We start from the raw sequence: 20,755 nt of genomic DNA, 5'->3' as shown, positions 1-20,755 counted from the left end.
CGGTTGGTGTGTTGCCTCCCAGGTGCCAGGGTACGTGATGTCTCTGATCGTGTTTTTGGGATCCTTAAGGGGGAGGGGGAGCACCCCCAAGTCGTGGTCCACATAGGCACCAACGACATAGGTAGGAAGAGAGATGGGGATTTAAGGCAGAAATTCAGGGAGCTAGGGTGGAAGCTTAGAGCGAGAACAACCAGAGTTGTTATCTCTGGGTTGTTGCCCGTGCCACGTGCTAGCGAAGAGAGGAATAGGGAGAGAGAGGAGTTGAACACGTGGCTGCAGGGATGGTGTAGGAGGGAGGGTTTTGGTTTCCGGGATAATTGGGGCTCTTTCTGGGGTAGGTGGGACCTCTACAAGCAGGATGGTCTTCACCTGAACCAGAGGGGTACCAATATCCTGGGGGGGAGATTTGTTAGTGCTCTTCGGGGGGGTTTAAACTAAATCAGCAGGGGAATGGGAACCTAAATTGTAGTTCCAGTGTACAGGCTGTTGAGAGTAGTGAGGTAGGGGATAAGGTTACAGGGACGCAAGAGGGCACTGGCAAGCAAGAACTTGGTTTAAAGTGTGTCTACTTCAACGCCAGGAGCATCCGGAAAAAGATGGGTGAGCTTGCAGCATGGGTTGGTACCTGGGATCCTGATGTTGTGGCCATTTCAGAGACATGGGTAGAGCAGGAGCAGGAATGGATGTTGCAGGTTCCGGGATTTAGATGTTTCAGTAAGAACAGAGAAGAGGGTAAAAGAGGGGGGGTGTGGCATTGTTAATCAAGGAAAGTATTACAGCGGCAGAAAGGACGTTTGAGGACTCGTCTACTGAGGTAGTATGGGCCGAGGTTAGAAACAGGAGAGGAGAGGTCACCCTGTTGGGAGTTTTCTATAGACCTCCGAATAGTTCCAGAGATGTAGAGGAAAGGATAGCGAAGATGATTCTCGACAGGAGCGAGAGTAACAGGGTAGTGGTTATGGGGGACTTTAACTTTCCAAATATTGACTGGAAATACTATAGTTCGAGTACTTTAGATGGGTCTGTTTTTGTCCAGTGTGTGCAGGAGGGTTTTCTGACACAGTATGTGGACAGGCCAACCAGGGGCGATGCCACATTGGATTTGGTACTGGGTAATGAACCCGGCCAGGTGTTCGATTTAGATGTAGGTGAGCACTTTGGCGATAGTGATCACAATTCAGTTAGGTTTACCTTAGCGATGGGCAGGGACAGGTATATACCGCAGGGCAAGAATTATAGCTGGGGGAAAGGAAATTATGACGCGATTAGGCAAGATTTAGGATGTGTAGGATGGGGAAGGAAACTGCAGGGGATGGGCACAAACGAAATGTGGAGCATATTCAAGGAGCAGCTAATGCATGTCCTTGATAAGTATGTACCTGTCAGGCAGGGAGGAAGTTGTCGAGCGAGGGAGCCGCGGTTTACTCAAGAAGTTGAAGCGCTTGTCAAGAGGAAGAGGGCGGCTTATGTTAGGATGAGACGTGAAGGCTCAGTTAGGGCGCTTGAGAGTTACAAGCTAGCCAGGAAGGATCTAAAGGGAGGGCTAAGAAGAGCAAGGAGAGGACACGAGAAGTCATTGGCGGATAGGATCAAAGAAAACCCTAAGGCTTTCTATAGGTATATCAGGAATAAAAGAATGATAAGAGTTAGAACAGGGCCAATCAAGGATAGTAGTGGGACGTTGTGTGCGGAATCAGAGGAGATAGGGGAAGCGTTAAATGAATATTTTTCGTCAGTATTTACAGTAGAGAAAGAAAATGTTGCCGAGGAGATTAATGAGATACAGCCTACTAGGCTAGATGGGATTGAGATTCACAAGGAGGAGGTGTTAGCAATTTTGGAAAGAGTGAAAATAGATAAGTCCCCTGGGCCAGATGGGATTTATCCTAGGATTCTCTGGGAAGCCAGGGAGGAGATTGCAGAGCCGTTGTTGTTGATCTTTATGTCGTCATTGTCGACAGGAGTAGTGCCGGAGGACTGGAGGATAGCAAATGTTGTCCCCTTGTTCAAGAAGGGGAGTAGAGACAGCCCTGGTAATTATAGACCTGTGAGCCTTACTTCGGTTGTGGGTAAAATGTTGGAAAGGGTTATAAGAGATAGGATTTATAATCATCTTGAAAAGAATAAGTTCATTTGCGATAGTCAGCACGGTTTTGTGAAAGGTAGGTCGTGCCTCACAAACCTTATTGAGTTTTTCGAGAAGGTGACCAAACAGGTGGATGAGGGTAAAGCCGTGGATGTGGTGTATATGGATTTCAGTAAGGCGTTTGATAAGGTTCCCCACGGTAGGCTATTGCAGAAAATACGGAAGTATGGGGTTGAAGGTGATTTAGAGCTTTGGATCAGAAATTGGCTAGCTGAAAGAAGACAGAGGGTGGTGGTTGATGGCAAATGTTCATCCTGGAGTTTAGTGGTGTACCGCAAGGTTCTGTTTTGGGGCCACTGCTGTTTGTCATTTTTATAAATGACCTGGATGAGGGTGTAGAAGGGTGGGTTAGTAAATTTGCGGATGACACGAAGGTCGGTGGAGTTGTGGATAGTGTCGAAGGGTGTTGTAGGGTACAGAGGGACATAGATAGGCTGCAGAGCTGGGCTGAGAGATGGCAAATGGAGTTTAATGCGGAGAAGTGTGAGGTGATTCACTTTGGAAGGAGTAACAGCAATGCAGAGTACTGGGCTAATGGGAAGATTCTTGGTAGTGTAGATGAGCAGAGAGATCTTGGTGTCCAGGTACATAAATCCCTGAAAGTGGCTACCCAGGTTAATAGGGCTGTTAAGAAGGCATATGGTGTGTTAGCTTTTATTAGTAGGGGGATCGAGTTTCGGAGCCACGAGGTCATGATGCAGCTGTACAAAACTCTGGTGAGGCCGCACCTTGAGTATTGCGTGCAGTTCTGGTCACCGCATTATAGGAAGGATGTGGAAGCTTTGGAAAGGGTGCAGAGGAGATTTACTAGGATGTTGCCTGGTATGGAAGGAAGGTCTTACGAGGAAAGGCTGAGGGACTTGGGGTTGTTTTCGTTAGAGAGAAGGAGGAGGAGAGGTGACTTAATAGAGACATACAAGATAATCAGAGGGTTAGATAGGGTGGATAGTGAGAGACTTTTTCTTCGGATGATGATGGCAAACACGAGGGGACATAGCTTTAAGTTGAGGGGTGAAAGATATAGGACAGATGTCAGAGGTAGTTTCTTTACGCAGAGAGTAGTAGGGGCGTGGAACGCCCTGCCTGCAACAGTAGTAGACTCGCCAACTTTAAGGGCATTTAAGTGGTCATTGGATAGACATATGGATGAAAATGGAATAGTGTAGGTCAGATGATCGGCGCAACATCGAGGGCCGAAGGGTCTGTACTGCGCTGTAATGTTCTTCTTCTTCTACTCCTCACTCCCCTTACCCTTTAATATCCACCTAGTGTAATTCCAGTCTCCTCCACACTCACAATACCCTGTAATATTCCACACAGTCTAATCCCACTCTCCTGTCCATTCCCAGTCCAGTTTAATATTATTCTTTTTCAAGCCACCCAATTCCTTTTTAAAAGAAGTAATTATTGACTGCTTCAGCAACAGTCTGTGGCAGAAAATTCCAGTCTATCCACCCTGTGTATAAAGAAACATTATCTAACCTCCCCTTTAATTTTTATTTCTGATTATCTTAAACTTCTTCCTTCTCATTACCATCTCAGCGAGCAATGGAAACAACTGGCCATGGTTTACCTCATCAAAACCTTTCATGATTTCGAAGGCCTCCAACAAGTCACCCCTCAACCTGAGTGAAAAACAACTGACTCTCTTCCTAGTTGCAACCAAGCTCTTATCCCTGGTAATTTGGTGTTTTCTATGTCAAAACTGCAATGGTTCTCTCTCCGCAGTATTTTGCTTTTATATCACTGCAATGGTTATTATTTGGGAAGATATTAACACTCTCCATCTGTGCCCATTGGACAAATATTACATATCAGCATGAACAAGTACTTCTTTATATCAAAGAGAGAGTGCTGTTAAATGAAGAAATCAAACACTTTGATTTTTGAAGTAAATCAAAACAGCTCTAAAAATCATTCGACATCAACTCAAAATAAAATTGCTGAATCACAGACATGACACAGGCCAGTTCCTTTTTAAAAAAAAAAATGCGCTTCACTTCCACTTGTTAAAAAATTAATCACGCAGGCTGCTTAGCTCATCACTGTGTGAGACATGGCTTCATTCTCAGACGCAGCTTTCATCTTTTTAAAGGTTTATCAGAGTGAAAAATAAAGCGACTCACAGCCCACAACACTTCCCTGCATTGTGCACTAAACTTAAGAAAAACAAACCACATTTCCCACATCCTGGTGTGACAGGATAATGGGTGTGTCCTGTTCATACTGGGTCAGTTTTTGCAGCTTCACATGTTGCTGTGACAATATAAGCCAGCCAACCTCTGGAAGCAGTAGCCTGGTCTAGTCTCTCTCCCAGCTATCCTTGTGGAAGCTTTGCTGGCCCTGACAGTTGTGCCATCCACTGACGAAATTCCCCACCGTTGCCAAGTTTAAATATTTTGGGCGGAGGGTGGGGGCCCTGAGGCAGAAAGAGAGGAGGGGAATCTGAAACCTACAGCAACATCAAAGGTCTCCCTCTTCCAGATCGGGAAGGTGCCTTTGCTCGAACTGTTGCTAAATGCTAGTACAGTAGTGCAGATTATTTACCGGTGATTGATTGCATTTTAAAAATATATAGGTCTCTGCCAAACCAAGCAATCCTGGACTCCAGTAACATGCTGCCCCTCATTAGTGGCCAGGTTGCTATGGCAAAAAGGTGAATCACAACGTCACTCCACCATTATCACCTTTTGTTTGTTAAACCAGACACATTTTCAACAGCTGCTTCCAAGAGAAGAAGTGACCCTGTAAGATCCAAAAATGACAGGTACTCATGGGGTGGGTCTCAGCGCAATTTTACATCCCTACCCACCAAATGGAAAACTGGCATCTACTGGTGAAGACATTTTCCCTTAGCGTGTCTTCATGCAAGGAGTTACCTCTTTGTACTAGGAGCTAGCTATCTCTGCTCTTGTCCTTTACCCCTTGCACTCTACTCTCTCTTTTAGTCAGTCCAATATAGAAGCTCTCTACTTCCTTTTCTGCTCTGGTGAAAAAATATTTAACCTGCTTTGCATGTCAAATGTTTCCTGCTTTGAGTCCACTCCCAGCATTCCCAATTCTTCATCTGTACACATGCATACATTCCATGTTTTCAGACGGGAGTCGGTTACCCATGGGGTCCACAAGATGATGCCAGGGAAGCCTCTCCAAGGTCATGAGGTTCCTAAATTTTTCTCCACTTGTTGGTTACTAGCACATTATTTTTATTTGTGGGGGAGGGGGGGGGGGGGGTAACAGAAACACTCCTTTTTCAATCCTTTTGTGGTGTTGTAAAATCTCCCGACCTTTTGTCACTTTTCTCCCGATAGCAAGTGCTTTGGTCTTCTGCTATATTATAATTAAAAATGGTTTCTTGATTGAACTTACTACAAATTTTCATTCAAACCACCTTTCCTCCCAACCGGAATTTCTCTAGAGCTTGCAGAGGTCATTTCCTTTACGTTGGAATCATTAACAAACCTTTGGTATTACAATTGTAAGGACAAGAGCTACATAAATCTTTACAGCACAGAGAAAGTCCATTCCCCCCATTAAACCTGTGCTGGCTGTCTAAAAGGGCTATCCACTTAATCCCAGTCCCCTACACTTTCCCCACATCCTCAAGTTCTTCTTTTTCAAATATTGATTCACTTCCCTTTTAAAAGCCAATATGGATTCTGCTTCCGCCACTAGTTTTGGTCAGGCATTCCATATCTTAACAGCCCTCGGTGTAAAAAACATCCTAACTTTGTTCTTTTGATGCTGTTAAGCTTACGCACCCTCGTTCCTGACTCCCCAACCAGTGGATAGCATTTTTCATTAATGTATCTCATCAAAACCCCTCAGAATTTTGAACACTACCAGACCACTTGACCTTCTGTTCTAACAAAAATATATTAAGTTTCTCCAGTCTGTCTATGACCTTGATAGGCTTCCTAAAGAAAGATGCCCTATATTGGGTACAATATTCTAGCTAGAGCCAGACCAGCATGTTATTTCAGATTTAAATATAACATGAAAAAATGAGGAAACATATACAGCTTGCAGAATACTGAAAGCAGTAGGGACTGATTATAGGATAAACAATGTCTATCCGTGAATTACACACATACCCAGAAATGATTACAAGGCCATAACCTCACCAAGGCATTCAGAAAACATCTTAAATCACAACGGCCATTAATATTCATCCGTCCATATTCACAAAGTTAAAATTGCAGCTCTGAAATATTTCTTTCATTTAAGGAGACACTGCATAGTTAGAATAGGGAAGTTAGAAGAATTTTGTTTTCTGCACGGAAGGCTTTTCGGACATGTAACACCTGACCAGAAACACTGGTGGGAGCAGAAAACTTGATCATTTTTTAAAAAGGAAGTAAATAGATATTTGAAAGAGAACTTGAAAGAGTGCAGGGAAGGACAGGGGAATTGGGACGAGGCACAGAGAGATTGTGCTGAATGAGTTGTATAGTTCTACATCAATCCTGTTCTTGTAATTGCTGAGGGGCAGCATGTAGATGAGAAATAGTAGGGAACCCAGGATAGATCCTTGGGGGAATACCAGAGGTAACGGAGGTGGGAAGAGAAGCCACTGGCTATAATTAGATAAGAATAGACCCAGGTGAATGTGGTCTCATCCAACTGAACGACAGTGGAAAGGTGTTGGAGGAGGATGGTGTGATCAACTATCCCAAAGGCTGCAGACAAGTCGAGAAGGACGAGGAGGGCTAGTTTACAATTGTGAAAGTCATATAGGGAGCAATTTGCAATTTTGATAGAAGCCGTTTCAGTACTGTGGCAGGGGCAGAAACCTGATTGGAGAGATTCAAACATGGAGTTCCAGGAAAGATGGCCATGGATTTGGGAGGCAACAACACGTTCAAGGACTTTGGAGAAGAAAGGGAGGCTGGAGATGGGGTGATAGTTTGCAAGGACAGTGGGGTCAGTCATTTTTTTTTTTAAAGAGGCGTTATGATGGCAGATTTGAAAGAGGGACAATACCTGAAGAAAGAGAAATGTTAACAATAGCGGCTAACATGGGAAGCAGGAAGGGAAGCTGGGTGGCCAGCAGTTTAGTGTGAATAGGATCAACGGAGCAGGAAATGAATCTCATGGGCATGAGGAGAGAAGCTAAGGAAAGATGAGAGTTCAGAGCTCGAGCATGGGGTGGGGTACTTTTGAGGAAGTTTGGTTCAGTGGGCTCGTGGAAGGGAGGGAAGCAGGAAAGGCAGCTGGTCTCAATTTTAGTGACAAGGATGTCCATAAGCTCCTTGCACTTATTGTTGGAGGTGAGGGTGGAGAAGACAGGGAGAGGGTTTTAAAATGACGGTTTGCAGTAGGGAAAAGAAGTTGGTTCTCTTTGCATTCCAGTATGATCCTGGATTAATGAGCAGTTTTAGCAGACGACAGCAGGACCCGACAGTGATTTATGTGGTCCAGCCAGATCTGGCAGTGAATGGCTAAACCAGTTGTCCACCATATTCGTTCAAGTATGCTTCCCTTAGACTTAAGGGAGTGGAGATGAGGGTCATAGCAGGGGAAAAGGCCAGGGTGAGAGAGAGAGTAATGGTTTTAATGGAGCCTAGGGCATCAAAGGTGGAGGTGAAGATGCGGTTGAGCAGATCAGCAGCTGCAAAAATGTTATGTTGAATGGAGGGTCAAAAGCTAGATATTTGGGATTTTGAAAGCGTAGTTGTGAAAGAATTGGAGTATAGTTTTTTCCTGGGATGGACACAGAATGAAGTAGGATTAGGATGTGGGGATGTAGGTGGAAAGTGATACAAGGAAGTGATCAGGGTGGCCTTATCTGTGATTGGCATGATGGGAGTAGTTTGGAGATAAGTCATCCAAGAAGCTGCACTCCATCCTTTACAGCCACAAAGACAAGAAACCATCTCACAACAAACCAGGAATTTACAGCATACCATGAGACTGTGGACTCGTCTACATCGGAGAAACAGGCCACAGCCTACACACTCGACTCAAGGTAACACCAAGCCTGGTTCAAACACAGTGAATGGGACAAGTCAGCTTTCGTCAATCATGCTCAACTCAATAACCACTGTATCGAATGGTTCAATTCCAAATTCATCTCATTTATTACACACTGGCATACAAGATGCAACAGGGAGGGTTTTTGGGTGTCTGCGTACAAGGAACACAAAGTTAGCGTGCAGGTACAGCAAGCAATTAGGAAGGCAAATAGTGTGTTGGCCTTTATTGAAGCGAATTGGGAGTACAAGAATAAAGACGCCTTAATACAATTGTACAGGGCTTTGGTGATAGACGCCTGGAATACCGTGCACAATTTTGGTCGCCTTATCTAAAGAAGGATATACTTGACTTGGAGGTGGTGCAGTGAAAGTTCACTAGATTGATTTCTGGGATGTGAGGGCTGTCCTATGAGGAGAGATTGAGCACAGAGGGGGAATCTTATTGAAACGCACAAGATTTTGAGGGGGCGTGACAGGGTAGATGCTGAGAGGCTAGAAATAGGAGTCAGAGTCTCAGAATAGGGGGGATGATCATTTAAGACTGAGATGAGAAGGAATTTCTTCACTCAAAGGGTTGTGAATCCTTGGCATTCTCAACCCAGAGGGCTGTGGATGCTCTGTTGTTTTGTATATTCAAGGGTGACATAGATTTTTGGATTCAAAGGGAACCAAAGAGATATGGGGATCGGGCAGGAAAGTGGAATTGAGGTCAAAGATCAGCAGAATCTTATTGAATGGCAGAGCAGGTCCGAGCGGCTTTATGACTTACTCCTGTTCTTATCACCGCACCAGGGTGTGGCCACATGGGCTCAGAAAAGTGAGCTGGAGCAAAGTAAGCTTGCCACCTCATCTAACTTCCATTTGGTGCTAAAACTAAATGTAGATAATACAGCTCTCCTGAATATAGTGCCTTTAACACAGAAAATCCTTCATGGGTGTTTTAGAGAAAAGGGCCATAATTCAAAGAATTTCTTTTAGAGAAGGAGCACAATTCAAGAATTTCTTATAGAGGGATGAGCCATAAATTACATACCCAAGTTTCTGGCAAGCTGTCACATTCGTTTACAGTATAGGCCCAAGAGCTTCCAGAAGATTCTTGCTTAATCTGAATTCCCAAGCACAGCAGAATGAGGTCATAGTTAGGAGAGATGATCAGAAGCTGCAGCAAGAATGCTGGATTTTGAGGATTTTTTTTTTGAAAGAGTGGAGGGAAGAGGCACAGATTGTTTGAATTACAGAGCACTGGTTCTTGCAGTTGACTGGAATGTTCCATTTGAGATGCCAGATTAGAGAGAGTGTAGATGTGATGCTGAGTTTCACTACTGCGACCATGAACTCCACTTACATCCTGCCCTGTCTGGGAACTCTGCCAGAAAATTCAGAATATGCAAAAATCTTCTGGAAGCTCCATGGGCCTTTACTGTAAACGTACGTGAGCAGGCTGCCAGGAACTTGGTTATGTGATCTGTCGCAGTGGGACTCCTCTCTGATGCATTAAGTTCATAAAAACAGTGAAAAGGGTGAGCAGCTTTAGGGTGATGTGTTTTACAGAAAATAGCAAATTTTACATAAACTGTGCAACTCATAATATTAAATCACAAATAGAAATAACCCGCAATTGCTGGGGAACATGATTCGTAGGATGTGGGTGGCCTGGCAAGGCTGGTATTTATTGCCCATTGCTAATGGCCCTCAAGAATGTGGTGTGGGCAGCCTTCTTACAGCAGTTCGCTACAATGGAGTGGCTTGCCTGGTCACTTCAAAGAGCTGTTTAGAATCAACCATGTTGACATGGGGGACTGGAGTCACATATCTGACGGAATAAGGAGGACAGGTATCCTTCTTTAAAAGGCACTGGGTCTTTATAACAATCTGACAGCTTCACGGTCATTTTTACTGATACCAGCTTTTTATTTCCAGATTTTTAAAACTTGAATTCAAATTCTCAAACTGCCACGGTGCGATCTGAACTCTCTTGCTCTGGATTATTAATCCAGGCCTTTGGGATTACTAGTCCAGTAACATACCATATCCCTAAAAGCCCATTTACATTGAAATTTACATGAGGGAAGACTTTAAAATGGGATGAGAGCAGCATCTTGCACACCTGGTCCAAACCACTTCACAAGCTCTGCACTTGGTGTCAATTCCCACATGCAATGCTGCAGAAGATATTGAACTTCTGGAAAGTGTCGCACTTTTCAGTCATACTTCTCAGTCACTTGTAGTCATAGTCGGATTTGTTACAATTATCCCTCTCCAACATATCTGTTCCACAGTCTCAGCCAAATCATAATTAACCTGTCAATCCAACAAATGCAGAGCTCGGCTCTGCACTCTGGTTCCCCTATGATGCATAACAAGAGTGCAAAGCCTTAAAGCAACACACATCTCAGTCGTTATACCTTTAGCATTCTCATTAATACAGAGCAAATGTCATGTAATAAAGCCCAATAATCCAGGAAGACATCAGCACTTAGCACATCTGAAAGCACACAGACCTTCACCATGGAACAAACCACCGTTTTCCAATCAGAGGAACCAAGATACTATGGGAGATTGATGTGAATGTGAAGTAGTTCTCTGCTGTACAGAAAAAGTGACCCAACCAAAACAAATTCCCCCTAAATATCTGCAATAGCATCCTTCACCTGAAGCATGTTGAATTACTACACAGAAAGGCTGTCACTCTCGCCGCCTGTAAGGAGAGTTCTGAGAACATACACCACGAGTGTATCAGTATGAAAATCAGTGTACAACTTCCCTATTTTGTTAATAAAAACTTTATAAAAGAAATATTTATACCTGGACTGTTAATTGTTAAAGGCCAGGCAGTATTCTCATTTCAACTGGCTATGCCAGTCTGCAGTAAGCTGAGTTGCAGTCAGTGAAATTCAGACAACAGTGCAGGCTGAAGGACTGCATAATCATATGCTGTCCTCACCGTCATTACCTCCATGTAATGCAACAACAGTTGTCCAGGTACACACACACATATAAAACACTCAAGGTAAAAATCTAATGAACAAGGTGTATCATATATCCTGCATACAGGGATTGAGCAGACAAAATACTAAACACATACACTGCACAGGGACTGTGTACACAAAATATCACACGTTGTACAGGAAACAGGTGCTGCATTTGAAAAATACCACACACAGGGGCTGTTTACAAAATACCAAATGGTATGCTGCATACAGGCACTCACGTGCACAACATACAACATCCATGGATTGCACAACATACAACAGCCTTGTGTACAAAATATAACACACATATACAGTTCCCACCTCTTACAGTGGGCATTAGTGCAAATGCAAATTGCTTGTTATCCAGTGATGCCTGGCATAATGTTTGAGAGACTTTATGGTGAATATTAGCACCCCATATTGAATATCCATGAAATTAAATCACTAATATATTGATAACAATAAGAAAATTCAAAATAATACAAAACATTTCTGTAGCAGGATTTGTGTGACCAAAAAGTGAACACAGTTAAATTGAACAAACACTTCAATTTCATTAGCTCATGCAGTAATTTAGCTATGGGCCCTCTTCTTGCACCATGTTAATATTTGATCTCAGAGTAGTCAGAACCTTGAAGGCTCTGTATTTCACACATGTTCTGAAAAGTCATGTAAAACATTTTGCCTATTAATGTAGCTCCATTGCTTTAATGCTGATTGAGGGAGTAAATGAAACATTGATCAGCTAACACTCCTGTTCTAGTTTGATCAAACGTGGTAACACTGGCTAGTGCCAGCCAGTCTACAGGGCTGATTATTGCCTGGTTGAGTGATGACACAAGCAAAGTACTGCAGATGCTGGAAATCTAAAATAAAAATGATACCATCGAACGCATCTTCCCCTCCCCTCCGCTTTCACCATTCCGAAGAGACCATGCCCTCCGCTACACTTTGGTCCACTCCTCAATAAACCCCCAAACTCCCTCTCCTTCGCACGGCATCTTCCCATGCAAGCACAGGAGTTGCAACACCTCCCCTTTTACCTCCTCCCTTCTCACCGTTCAAGGCCCCAAACACACCTGCCGGGTGAAACAGTGATTTACTTGTACTTACTTTTATTTAGTATCCTGTATTCACAACTCACGATGCAGTCTCCTCTACATTGGAGAGACCAAACACAGATTGGGTGACCACTTTGCAGAACACCTCTGTTCAGTCCGCAAGCACGACCCTGGGCTTTCAGGCCTGTGTTACGACTGAGGCTGGAGGAATGCACTGTCTTCCTCTAGTTCCACTTCCCCATGGGTCGCAACATATATTTAAACATTTACCCAGTTACCAATATGGCCAATTATATGCAGTATTTCTATTTCAGAATAAAATCCACCAACCATAAAAAAACCAATAAAAAATAAATAAAAAATAAATAAAAAATAAACCAGATTTCTTTAATAAACAAAATTATTAAGTTATTATAAAACAAGACTTATCAGTAAAGATGCAAAGCACTAACAGACAGATTGAAATATGAAAGATCCCTTTTAGATTAAGACACACACACAGTAAGAAAAAATAAAGAAGCTTTCTCTGCAGAGATCTCTTTACCAAAAAAAAGACAAAAAAATACTTAGGCCAAATACTTGTTAATTCTTGAAAGAAAAGGAGAAGATATGGAATGATATCAATTGCCCCTTTATTCTGGCGTCCTAAATACATGTAGATGGCAGTCACTGGGATCTTTTTGGAGCAGTTCTCTTCAGACAATGTTGTGGCTTAGTCTGGCAGGCTTTCCAGGAGAAATGCAGCATCAGGGGTTTCAGCTATCATACTGAATTCTCAGGGTTTCTCAGAGAGGTGGAGAAAGGATGAACTGGTGTCTTCTCTCTTAGCTGGCTGACCCCAACTGACTCAAAACAAAACTAACTCTTGACCACCATAAATCCTGACATGTCACTTCCCCATAAACAGCTCCCCCTAGTCACCAAGGCTCCTGTTGTTTATTTAGCTTAAGATAAGTGACATCCAGTAAATGTATTTAAACAGAAAGCTCAAGTCCTTCCAGTGACCTTTTTTTAAGAAAAAAACAAGGTCCAGCATCTATGGAATTTCTTCAGCCCCAAATGAATCCATCTCCACAATCTTCAAATAAGAGTCCTCAAAACATTTTTAAAAATGGAAGTACTTTCATAACATCTATCAGTTTAATTCTCCGTTCCACTCCCATTCCGACCTTTCTGTCTTCGGTCGCTTGCAGTGTTCCATTGAATCTCAATGTATACTCAAGGAACAGCACCTCATCTTTTGATTAGGCACTTTACAGCCTTCTGGACTCACCATTGAGTTCAATTATTTCTGATCATAGCCTCTTCCCCCATTTTCTTCTTTCTGGGTTGTTGTATCTGGATTGCAGCTGTTGGTGATGATTCTTCTTTTCACATTTATACCTCCACTAGAGACATCTTTTGTTTCTTTACTTGTTCCATTAAACACCTTTTTTTGCCTTGCATCATCATCCCCCTTGTCTGCTGCCTTGCACCGTATCACACATCTTCCTTTCCCTACACCCAACCACCCCCCGCTACCCCTTTCCTTGCCTTGCTTAAAAACTATTACATCTCAAAGTACTCTCAGTTCTGATGAAAGGTCATCAACTTGAAATGTTAACTCGTTGTCTCTCCACAGATGCGGAGTATTTCCAGCAGTTTCTGTTTTTATGAGTGATGAGATGTTTGGGATTTAAGATGAAGTACTCCTATTTTTCTTGACAATCCAGCCTATGTGATGTTATTGTATATTAATATTCAGTGCACCTTAATGAGTTGCGAACTAGTGAGTAAACCCAAAATTATCAAAGCACTTAAGATGCTATATTTGGCTACTTTGAAATCGATATTAATCCAAAAGATAACGGTTATTGCTGTTTGGCCAATATAAGCAACTGCTCATTTTAAATATGGGTGTTTTAAATTATGGATACTGCATACATGATATACAGTAGTAAGTGCTATAGTTACAAAATCATACATTGCATACTGGATTGTGTTTTGCTTAGGAAATCGTACAGGATTTAAACAAAAAAATAGTTCATTCAAAACGCAACAAATCCTATTCCTGAATAAGACAGTGGAGAACCTTTTCTCCAGCAGCCACATTAGATCTTTAGCAGTTACCAGTACCATCAGAGGTCAGTCCTGAAGGTCAACTTTTAGATAGGCCTGAGAATGGGCTCAAATTTCTGGGAAAGTGCTCAACAGCAGCCATCTTTAACCTCCTTCTGACAGAACAAACAAATCGGTATTCCTGAAGCACGTTTCTTGGAGGGCAAAGGTCATGCTTGATTGACAATTGGCAGGAGAAGCTCTTAACAACTAATTTTCTGGCAATTACTTATTTAGATGTAATTTGGGAGGGAATCTTTCAAACAGTCCAGAAGATAAATCCAACAATTGCTGATTTATTCTCCTAAGTAGTTGTAACAAGAACAGGTCACAATCTGAGAAGACTCACAAGGACTCATTATTACTGGGATCATAAAATAAGGGATTGAACACAGTAAATACATTTTAAAACACAGGCACAAATTGCTGAAAGTCAGTGCTATAAAGAGGGAGAACACTTCTACAACTGGCCAGCTGGTCTCAGTGGAGATGGGATTGGAGAAAATATTGGGTTTCTGTTGTGCATCAGTAGAATTTAGTTTAGTTTAGTTTAGTTTAGAGATACAGCACTGAAACAGGCCCTTCGGCCCACCGAGTCTGTGCCGACCATCAACCACCCATTTATACTAATCCTACACTAATTCCATATTCCTACCACATCCCCACCTGTCCCTATATTTCCCTACCACCTACCTATACTAGGGGCAATTGCTAATGGCCAATTTACCTATCAACCTGCAAGTCTTTGGCACGTGGGAGGAAACCGGAGCACCCGGAGGAAACCCACGCAAACACAGGGAGAACTTGCAAACTCCACACAGGCAGTACCCAGAATTGAACCTGGGTCACTGGAGCTGTGAGGCTGCGGTGCTTGTGACTGTGGTTGGATGTGTTCTGGGAGGTTTCATCACATGACCTCCCACCTCCAACAGCCCATCCCATGCTTCCACCATTGGTCGCCTGACACATCCACCTTCACAACGACCATTGGGTGTCACCAGATTGGATGACTCGACAGTTAGTCAAATATTAGAGGTCAGTCCCGACCACTCACACCCCATTATCTTCACTATTTTTATAACATGTTATGACCCGGTGAGAAAGGGGTCTAGGGTTCCCTCTCAGCCTTCACCTGGTCTTACCATTACTGGGTATAATTTTAAACACACTGTATTTTTAGCTCCGCCTTGGTGAATCCTTGTTCACTGCTTTCCAACTATAAGGCAAAGAAACCAGCACAAACAGGTTTTCTTAGGTTTAAAGGAGAAAAATTGAAATTAATTAAACTTAAACTCTAATTTGGTTGACGCCTACGGATACACGACGTGCCCACATGCATACACACAAATAGAGACAGAAAAGAGAAGGAAAATAAAGTAGAAAAATTTCAGGCAATATCTGAAGAGTTTTGTTACGGTTCTTCGAGCTCACTGTAGAGTCCTTGATGTAGTTAGATCTTGATTTTCGTTGGGGCCCAGTATTCTTCTTAAACCTTGTTCGCTGTAGGAGACTTTCCTCTCTTGGGGTTCATGTGTCTTCTGTGGACACAGAGGCTTGTGAGAAAGAGATGGGAGCAGACGGGAGAGATCTTAGTCTAGGAGCAAACAGTCATTCTGAGTTCAAACTCTCCGTGGCCAGTTCAAAAGAAAACCCTGGAATAGCCAGTTAGTCATGTGACCAGCTGGTCTAACCAGTCCGAGCTCTTGTGGATTGTATCCTCCTTAGCAGGCCCTGGAATGCGCTTCCTCACCTTCGATGTCTGTTAGTATGTAAATGTTTTTTTCCAGCCGTGGCTGATCTGTTTAACAAGTCATTTCCTCACTCCAACAACAGTTAAAAATCAATGTTCATGACAAAATTGATGTGCCTCATTCTTGGCAGGTGTGGGCCTAGTATGACAAACAATAAACAAAAATGATCAAAGAAATAAAAATCCTATGATTTTTCTTCCAGGTTGCTCGCTGTAGTATCCTGGAGATTAACCTTTACTTCATGGAGACCTTGCTATGGCCCAAATTGGCTGCCATGTTTCTTACAATAATGGCAACACTTCACAAGTATATCATTGGCTGTAATGCATTTTGGGACATCTGAGGTCATGAAAGACTTTTTTTTGCAGCACAGAAAGAGGCCCTTCGGCCCAACGCGCCTGCGCCGACCATCAAGCACCCATCCAAACCAATCCCATTTTCCCGCATTTGGCCCGTAGCTATGGCATTTCAAGTGTTCATCTAAATACTTCGTAAAAATTGTGAGTGTTCCTGCTGCTACCATCCGTTCAGGCAGCGTGTTCCAGATTCCAACCACCCTCTGGGTGAAAAACTTTTTCCTCAACTCCCCTCTAAACCTCGTGCCCCTTACCTTAAATCTATGCCCCCTGGTTACTGACCCCTCCGCTAAGGGAAAAAGTTTCTTTCTATCTATCTTATCAATGCCCCTCATAATTTTGTATACCTCTATCAGGTGCCCACTAGGCCATCTTTGCTCCAAGGAAAACAACCCTAGCCTTTTCAGTCTCTCTTCATAACTGAAATGCTCCAGCCCAGCCAATATTCTGGTGAATCTCCTCTGCACCCTTTCCAGTGCAATCACATCCTTCCTATAGTGTGGTGATCAGAACTGTACACAGTACTCCAGCTGTGGCCTAACCAGCGTTTTATACAGCTCCATCATAACTTCCCTGCCCTTATATTCTATGCCTGAGCTAATAAAGGCAAGTATCCCATATGCCTTTCTAATCACCTATCTACCTGTGCTGCTGCATTCAGTGGTCGATGGACAAGCACCCCAAGGTCCCTCTGACCCTCTGTACCTACTAGGGTCCTACCATCCATTGTATATTCCATTGCCTGTTAGACCTCCCAAAATGCATCACCTCACACTTCTCAGAATTAAACTCCATCTGCCACAGCTCCGCCCGTCTTACCAGCCCATCTATATCGTCCTGTAATCTAAGGCTTTCCTCCTCACTACTTACGACACCACCAATTTTTGTGTCATCTGCAAACTTATTGATCATACCTCCTATATTCATGTCTAAATCATTAATGTACACTACAAACAGTAAGGGTCCCAGCACCGATCCCTGCGGTACACCACTGGTCACAGGTCTCCACTCGCAAAAACAACCCTCGACCATCACCCTCTGCCTCCTTCCACTAAGCCAATTTTGAATCCAATTTGCCAAATTACCCTGGATCCCATGGGCTCTTACCTTCTTAACCAATCTCCCATGCGGGACCTTATCAAAAGCCTTACTGAGGTCCATGTAGACTACATCAACTGCTTTACCCTCATCTACACATCTAGTCACCTCCTCGAAAAATCAATCAAGTTTGTTAGACACGATCTCCCCCTGACAAAGCCATGCTGACTATTCCTGATTAATCCCTGCTTCTCCAAGTGGAGATTAATCCTGTCTCAGAATTTTTCCAATAATTTCCCTACCACTGACGTTGGACTCACAGGCCTATAGTTACCTGGTTTATCCCTGCTACCCTTCTTGAAAATTGGTACCACATTGGGGAGGCGGTGGTGTAGTGGTAATGTCACTGGACAAGTAATCTAGAGGCCCAGGCCAATGCTCTGGGGACATGAGTTCGAATCCCACCATGGTAGATGGTGAAATTTGAATTCAATTAATAAAAATCTGGAATTAAAAGTTGGTCTAATGCTGACCATGAAACCATTGTCGCTTGTTGTAAAAACCCATCTGGTTCACTAATGTCCTTTAGGGAAGGAAATCTGCCTTCCTTACCTGGTCTGGCCTACATGTGACTCCAGACCTACAGCAAGGTGGTTGACTCTTAAATGCCCTCTGAAATGGTCCAGCAAGCCACTCAGTTCAAGGGCAATTAGGGATGGGCAACAAATGCTGGCCTGGCCTGCGACGCCCACATTCCATGAACAAATAAAAAAAAAATTTGCTGTCCTCCAGTCCTCTGGTACCTCTCCTGTGGCCAGAGAGGATTAGAAAATTTGTGTCAGAGCCCCTGCTATCTCCTCCCTTGCCTCATATAACAGCCTGGGAGGCCCTGGAATGGGCCTGGGAATTTATCCACCTTTAAGCCCACTAATACAGCTAATACTTCCTCCTTTTCAATGCTAATTTGATCAAGTATATCACAATCCCCCGCCCTGATCACTACATCTACATCGTCCCTCTCCATAGTGAACACAGATGAAAAGCAATCATTCAAAACCTCCCCTATGCCGGAGCTCCACACACAGACTGCCTCTTTGATCCCTAATGGGCCCCATTTTTTCCCTGGTTATCCTCTTGCCCCTAACATACTTATAAAACGCCTTGGGATTTTCCTTTATCTTGTCTGCCAGTGATTTTTCAAGCCCCCTCTTCACTCTCCTAATTATTTTTTTTAAGTACTCCCCTAAACTTTCTATACCCCTCTAGAGCCTCCGCTGTTTTCAGCACTCTAAATCAGCCATAAGCCTCCTTTTTTTCCTTATCCAATCCTCTACATCCCTTGACATCCATTGACCTTGACCTGTTGGCATAAAATGCAAGTTCTTCTTTTAATATTAAAACAAAACTTTAAAAACATGATCATGCTATTTTAGTAACTAGGAAACAGTGCAGTAAGTTTAATCCTCATCCAGACTGTCATAGCAAGTGCAACTAGAAATTCCCAACCCTGAGATCTATAATTGCAAATAGTGTCCATTAACCGGGTAAGTAGGCAAAAAGTCACATTACTTCAATATGACTCAACGAGCCAGCAAGTACATTAAGGAACTCTGCACTATTGCCAATTTTGATTTAATTGGACACAGAATTGAGGAAATTTCCATTGCTGATGTTCCCTGAGAGAGGATATATATCAACTGAGCCAAAACAGAGACAGATGTTCAGTGTTACAGACTGGAACCTGTATTAATGTCTGAGTAGCAAATGCTTTTTATGTCTTTATTGTGCCGTTTGCTAAAGACAAATAGACACACAATCAATATTCTTAAATTAAATGATGCATCATTGTACAGAATTGTTAATATTACTTTAAATAAAGTACAGCAGCCTAGCTGTTATGGTACTGGACCAGTAATCCAGACAGTGTGAGCTCAAATACCACCATGGCAAGTAATGAAACTGTACTCAATAAATCTGGTAATTTGTAGGCTGGCACCAGAAAGAAAATGGCCATTAAAACTAGTGGATTGCTGTAAAAACCCAACTGATTTATTAGTGTCATTCAGGGAAGAGAACCTGTCATCTCTACCCAGTCTGGCCTACACATGAATCCAGTGGATTGGGTGAATGATGAAATAGCCAGAATACAGTGAACTATTACTTTTATAATAGTGACCTAAAGTTGAAAAGGATCTCTATCTAACTCACTGCCCGTCTCTCTCGTGTGTGGCACCGTGAAATGGCCATAAAATCTACCAGACTGTTGTTAAAAACCCAATGTGTTCATTAATGTCCTTCATGCAAGGGAACCTGCATCCCTACCCAATCTGGGCCTACACGTGACCCCATTCCCAAATAGTGTGATTGACTTAATGCCCTCAAGACAACTAGCAACAGGCAATAATACAGCCTTGCCAGTGTTACATTTATATATAAAAAGATGCAAATATTTAGCCTCACACAATGATCTGTATGAATTGTTTGGCAGAATTTACCAACTACAAAATAATCAGTTTTACTGCAACATAAATCACCCTCACTATAATGCAGTCCTTTGCATCATTAAAAAAAGCTCCACCCAGAAAGTCTGATGAAAACAACTTTCAATTTGTACACAGGTTCCTTCCAGTTTTATCTTACTACACCATTCTTTGTCTCACTGATAGTATTCCTGCCCGAGTCAGAAGGTGCAGGGTTTGAATCCCTCTCCAGACAGTTCCCATGAATGGAGACTGGAGTTCCAGCTCTGAATTCTAGGTTCACATCCAGTGGGATACTTGCATCCAGTGGATAGCAATGTGGGTGTCAACCCCCCATTGTGTGGGTTGTAGGAGCCCATAAAACTCTCCCGCCATAAAGGACTAACCATCCTATCGGCTGATAAAAGATGGTTACAGGCATGGAAGGAACGCTCGTATCATGGTCTGTCAAAACTGTTAACCAGCCTGCAAATCCTTCCACTGTCTTACACTCTTCCCTTGGAAACTAGGGCGGCACAGTGGCGCAGTGGTTAGCACTGCAGCCTCACAGCTGCAGGGACCCGGGTTCGATTCTGGGTACTGCCTGTGTGGAGTTTGCAAGTTCTCCCTGTGTCTGCGTGGGTTTTCTCCGGGTGCTCCGGTTTCCTCCCACAAGCCAAAAGACTTGCAGATTGGTAGGTAAATTGGCCATTATAAAATTGTCACTAGTATAGGTAGGTGGTAGGGAAATATAGGGACAGGTGGGGATGTTTGGTAGGAATATGGGATTAGTGTAGGATTAGTATAAATGGGTGGTTGATGGTCGGCACAGACTCGGTGGGCCGAAGGGCCTGTTTCAGTGCTGTATCTCTAATCTAAAAAAAAAGATACAAAAACAAC

The 20,755-nt window shown here is 43.1% G+C and overlaps 1 protein-coding gene across 3 annotated transcripts in view; it reads right to left on the bottom strand.

Moving 5' to 3' along the window:
* Nucleotides 1–20,755, bottom strand: part of mfhas1 (multifunctional ROCO family signaling regulator 1) — a 96,876-nt gene that overhangs the window by 28,719 nt on the left and 47,402 nt on the right. The window contains exon 2 of one of the 3 annotated variants that reach the window (XM_068030346.1): nucleotides 14,558–16,140. The exons of the other annotated variants lie outside the window; for them this stretch is intronic. Within the exon in view, the coding sequence (XP_067886447.1) occupies nucleotides 16,085–16,140 (56 nt within the window). The 3' untranslated portion in view covers nucleotides 14,558–16,084. Of the gene's footprint in view, nucleotides 1–14,557; nucleotides 16,141–20,755 lie in introns of those variants that run through there. 3 annotated transcript variants of the gene reach the window in all.

Source organism: Heterodontus francisci, chromosome 4, assembly GCF_036365525.1.
Source record: "Heterodontus francisci isolate sHetFra1 chromosome 4, sHetFra1.hap1, whole genome shotgun sequence".
In the NCBI taxonomy this organism is placed as follows: domain Eukaryota; kingdom Metazoa; phylum Chordata; class Chondrichthyes; order Heterodontiformes; family Heterodontidae; genus Heterodontus; species Heterodontus francisci.
The sequence above is the reverse complement of the archived record's forward strand: the minus strand, read 5'-3'. Positions and strand labels throughout refer to the sequence as shown.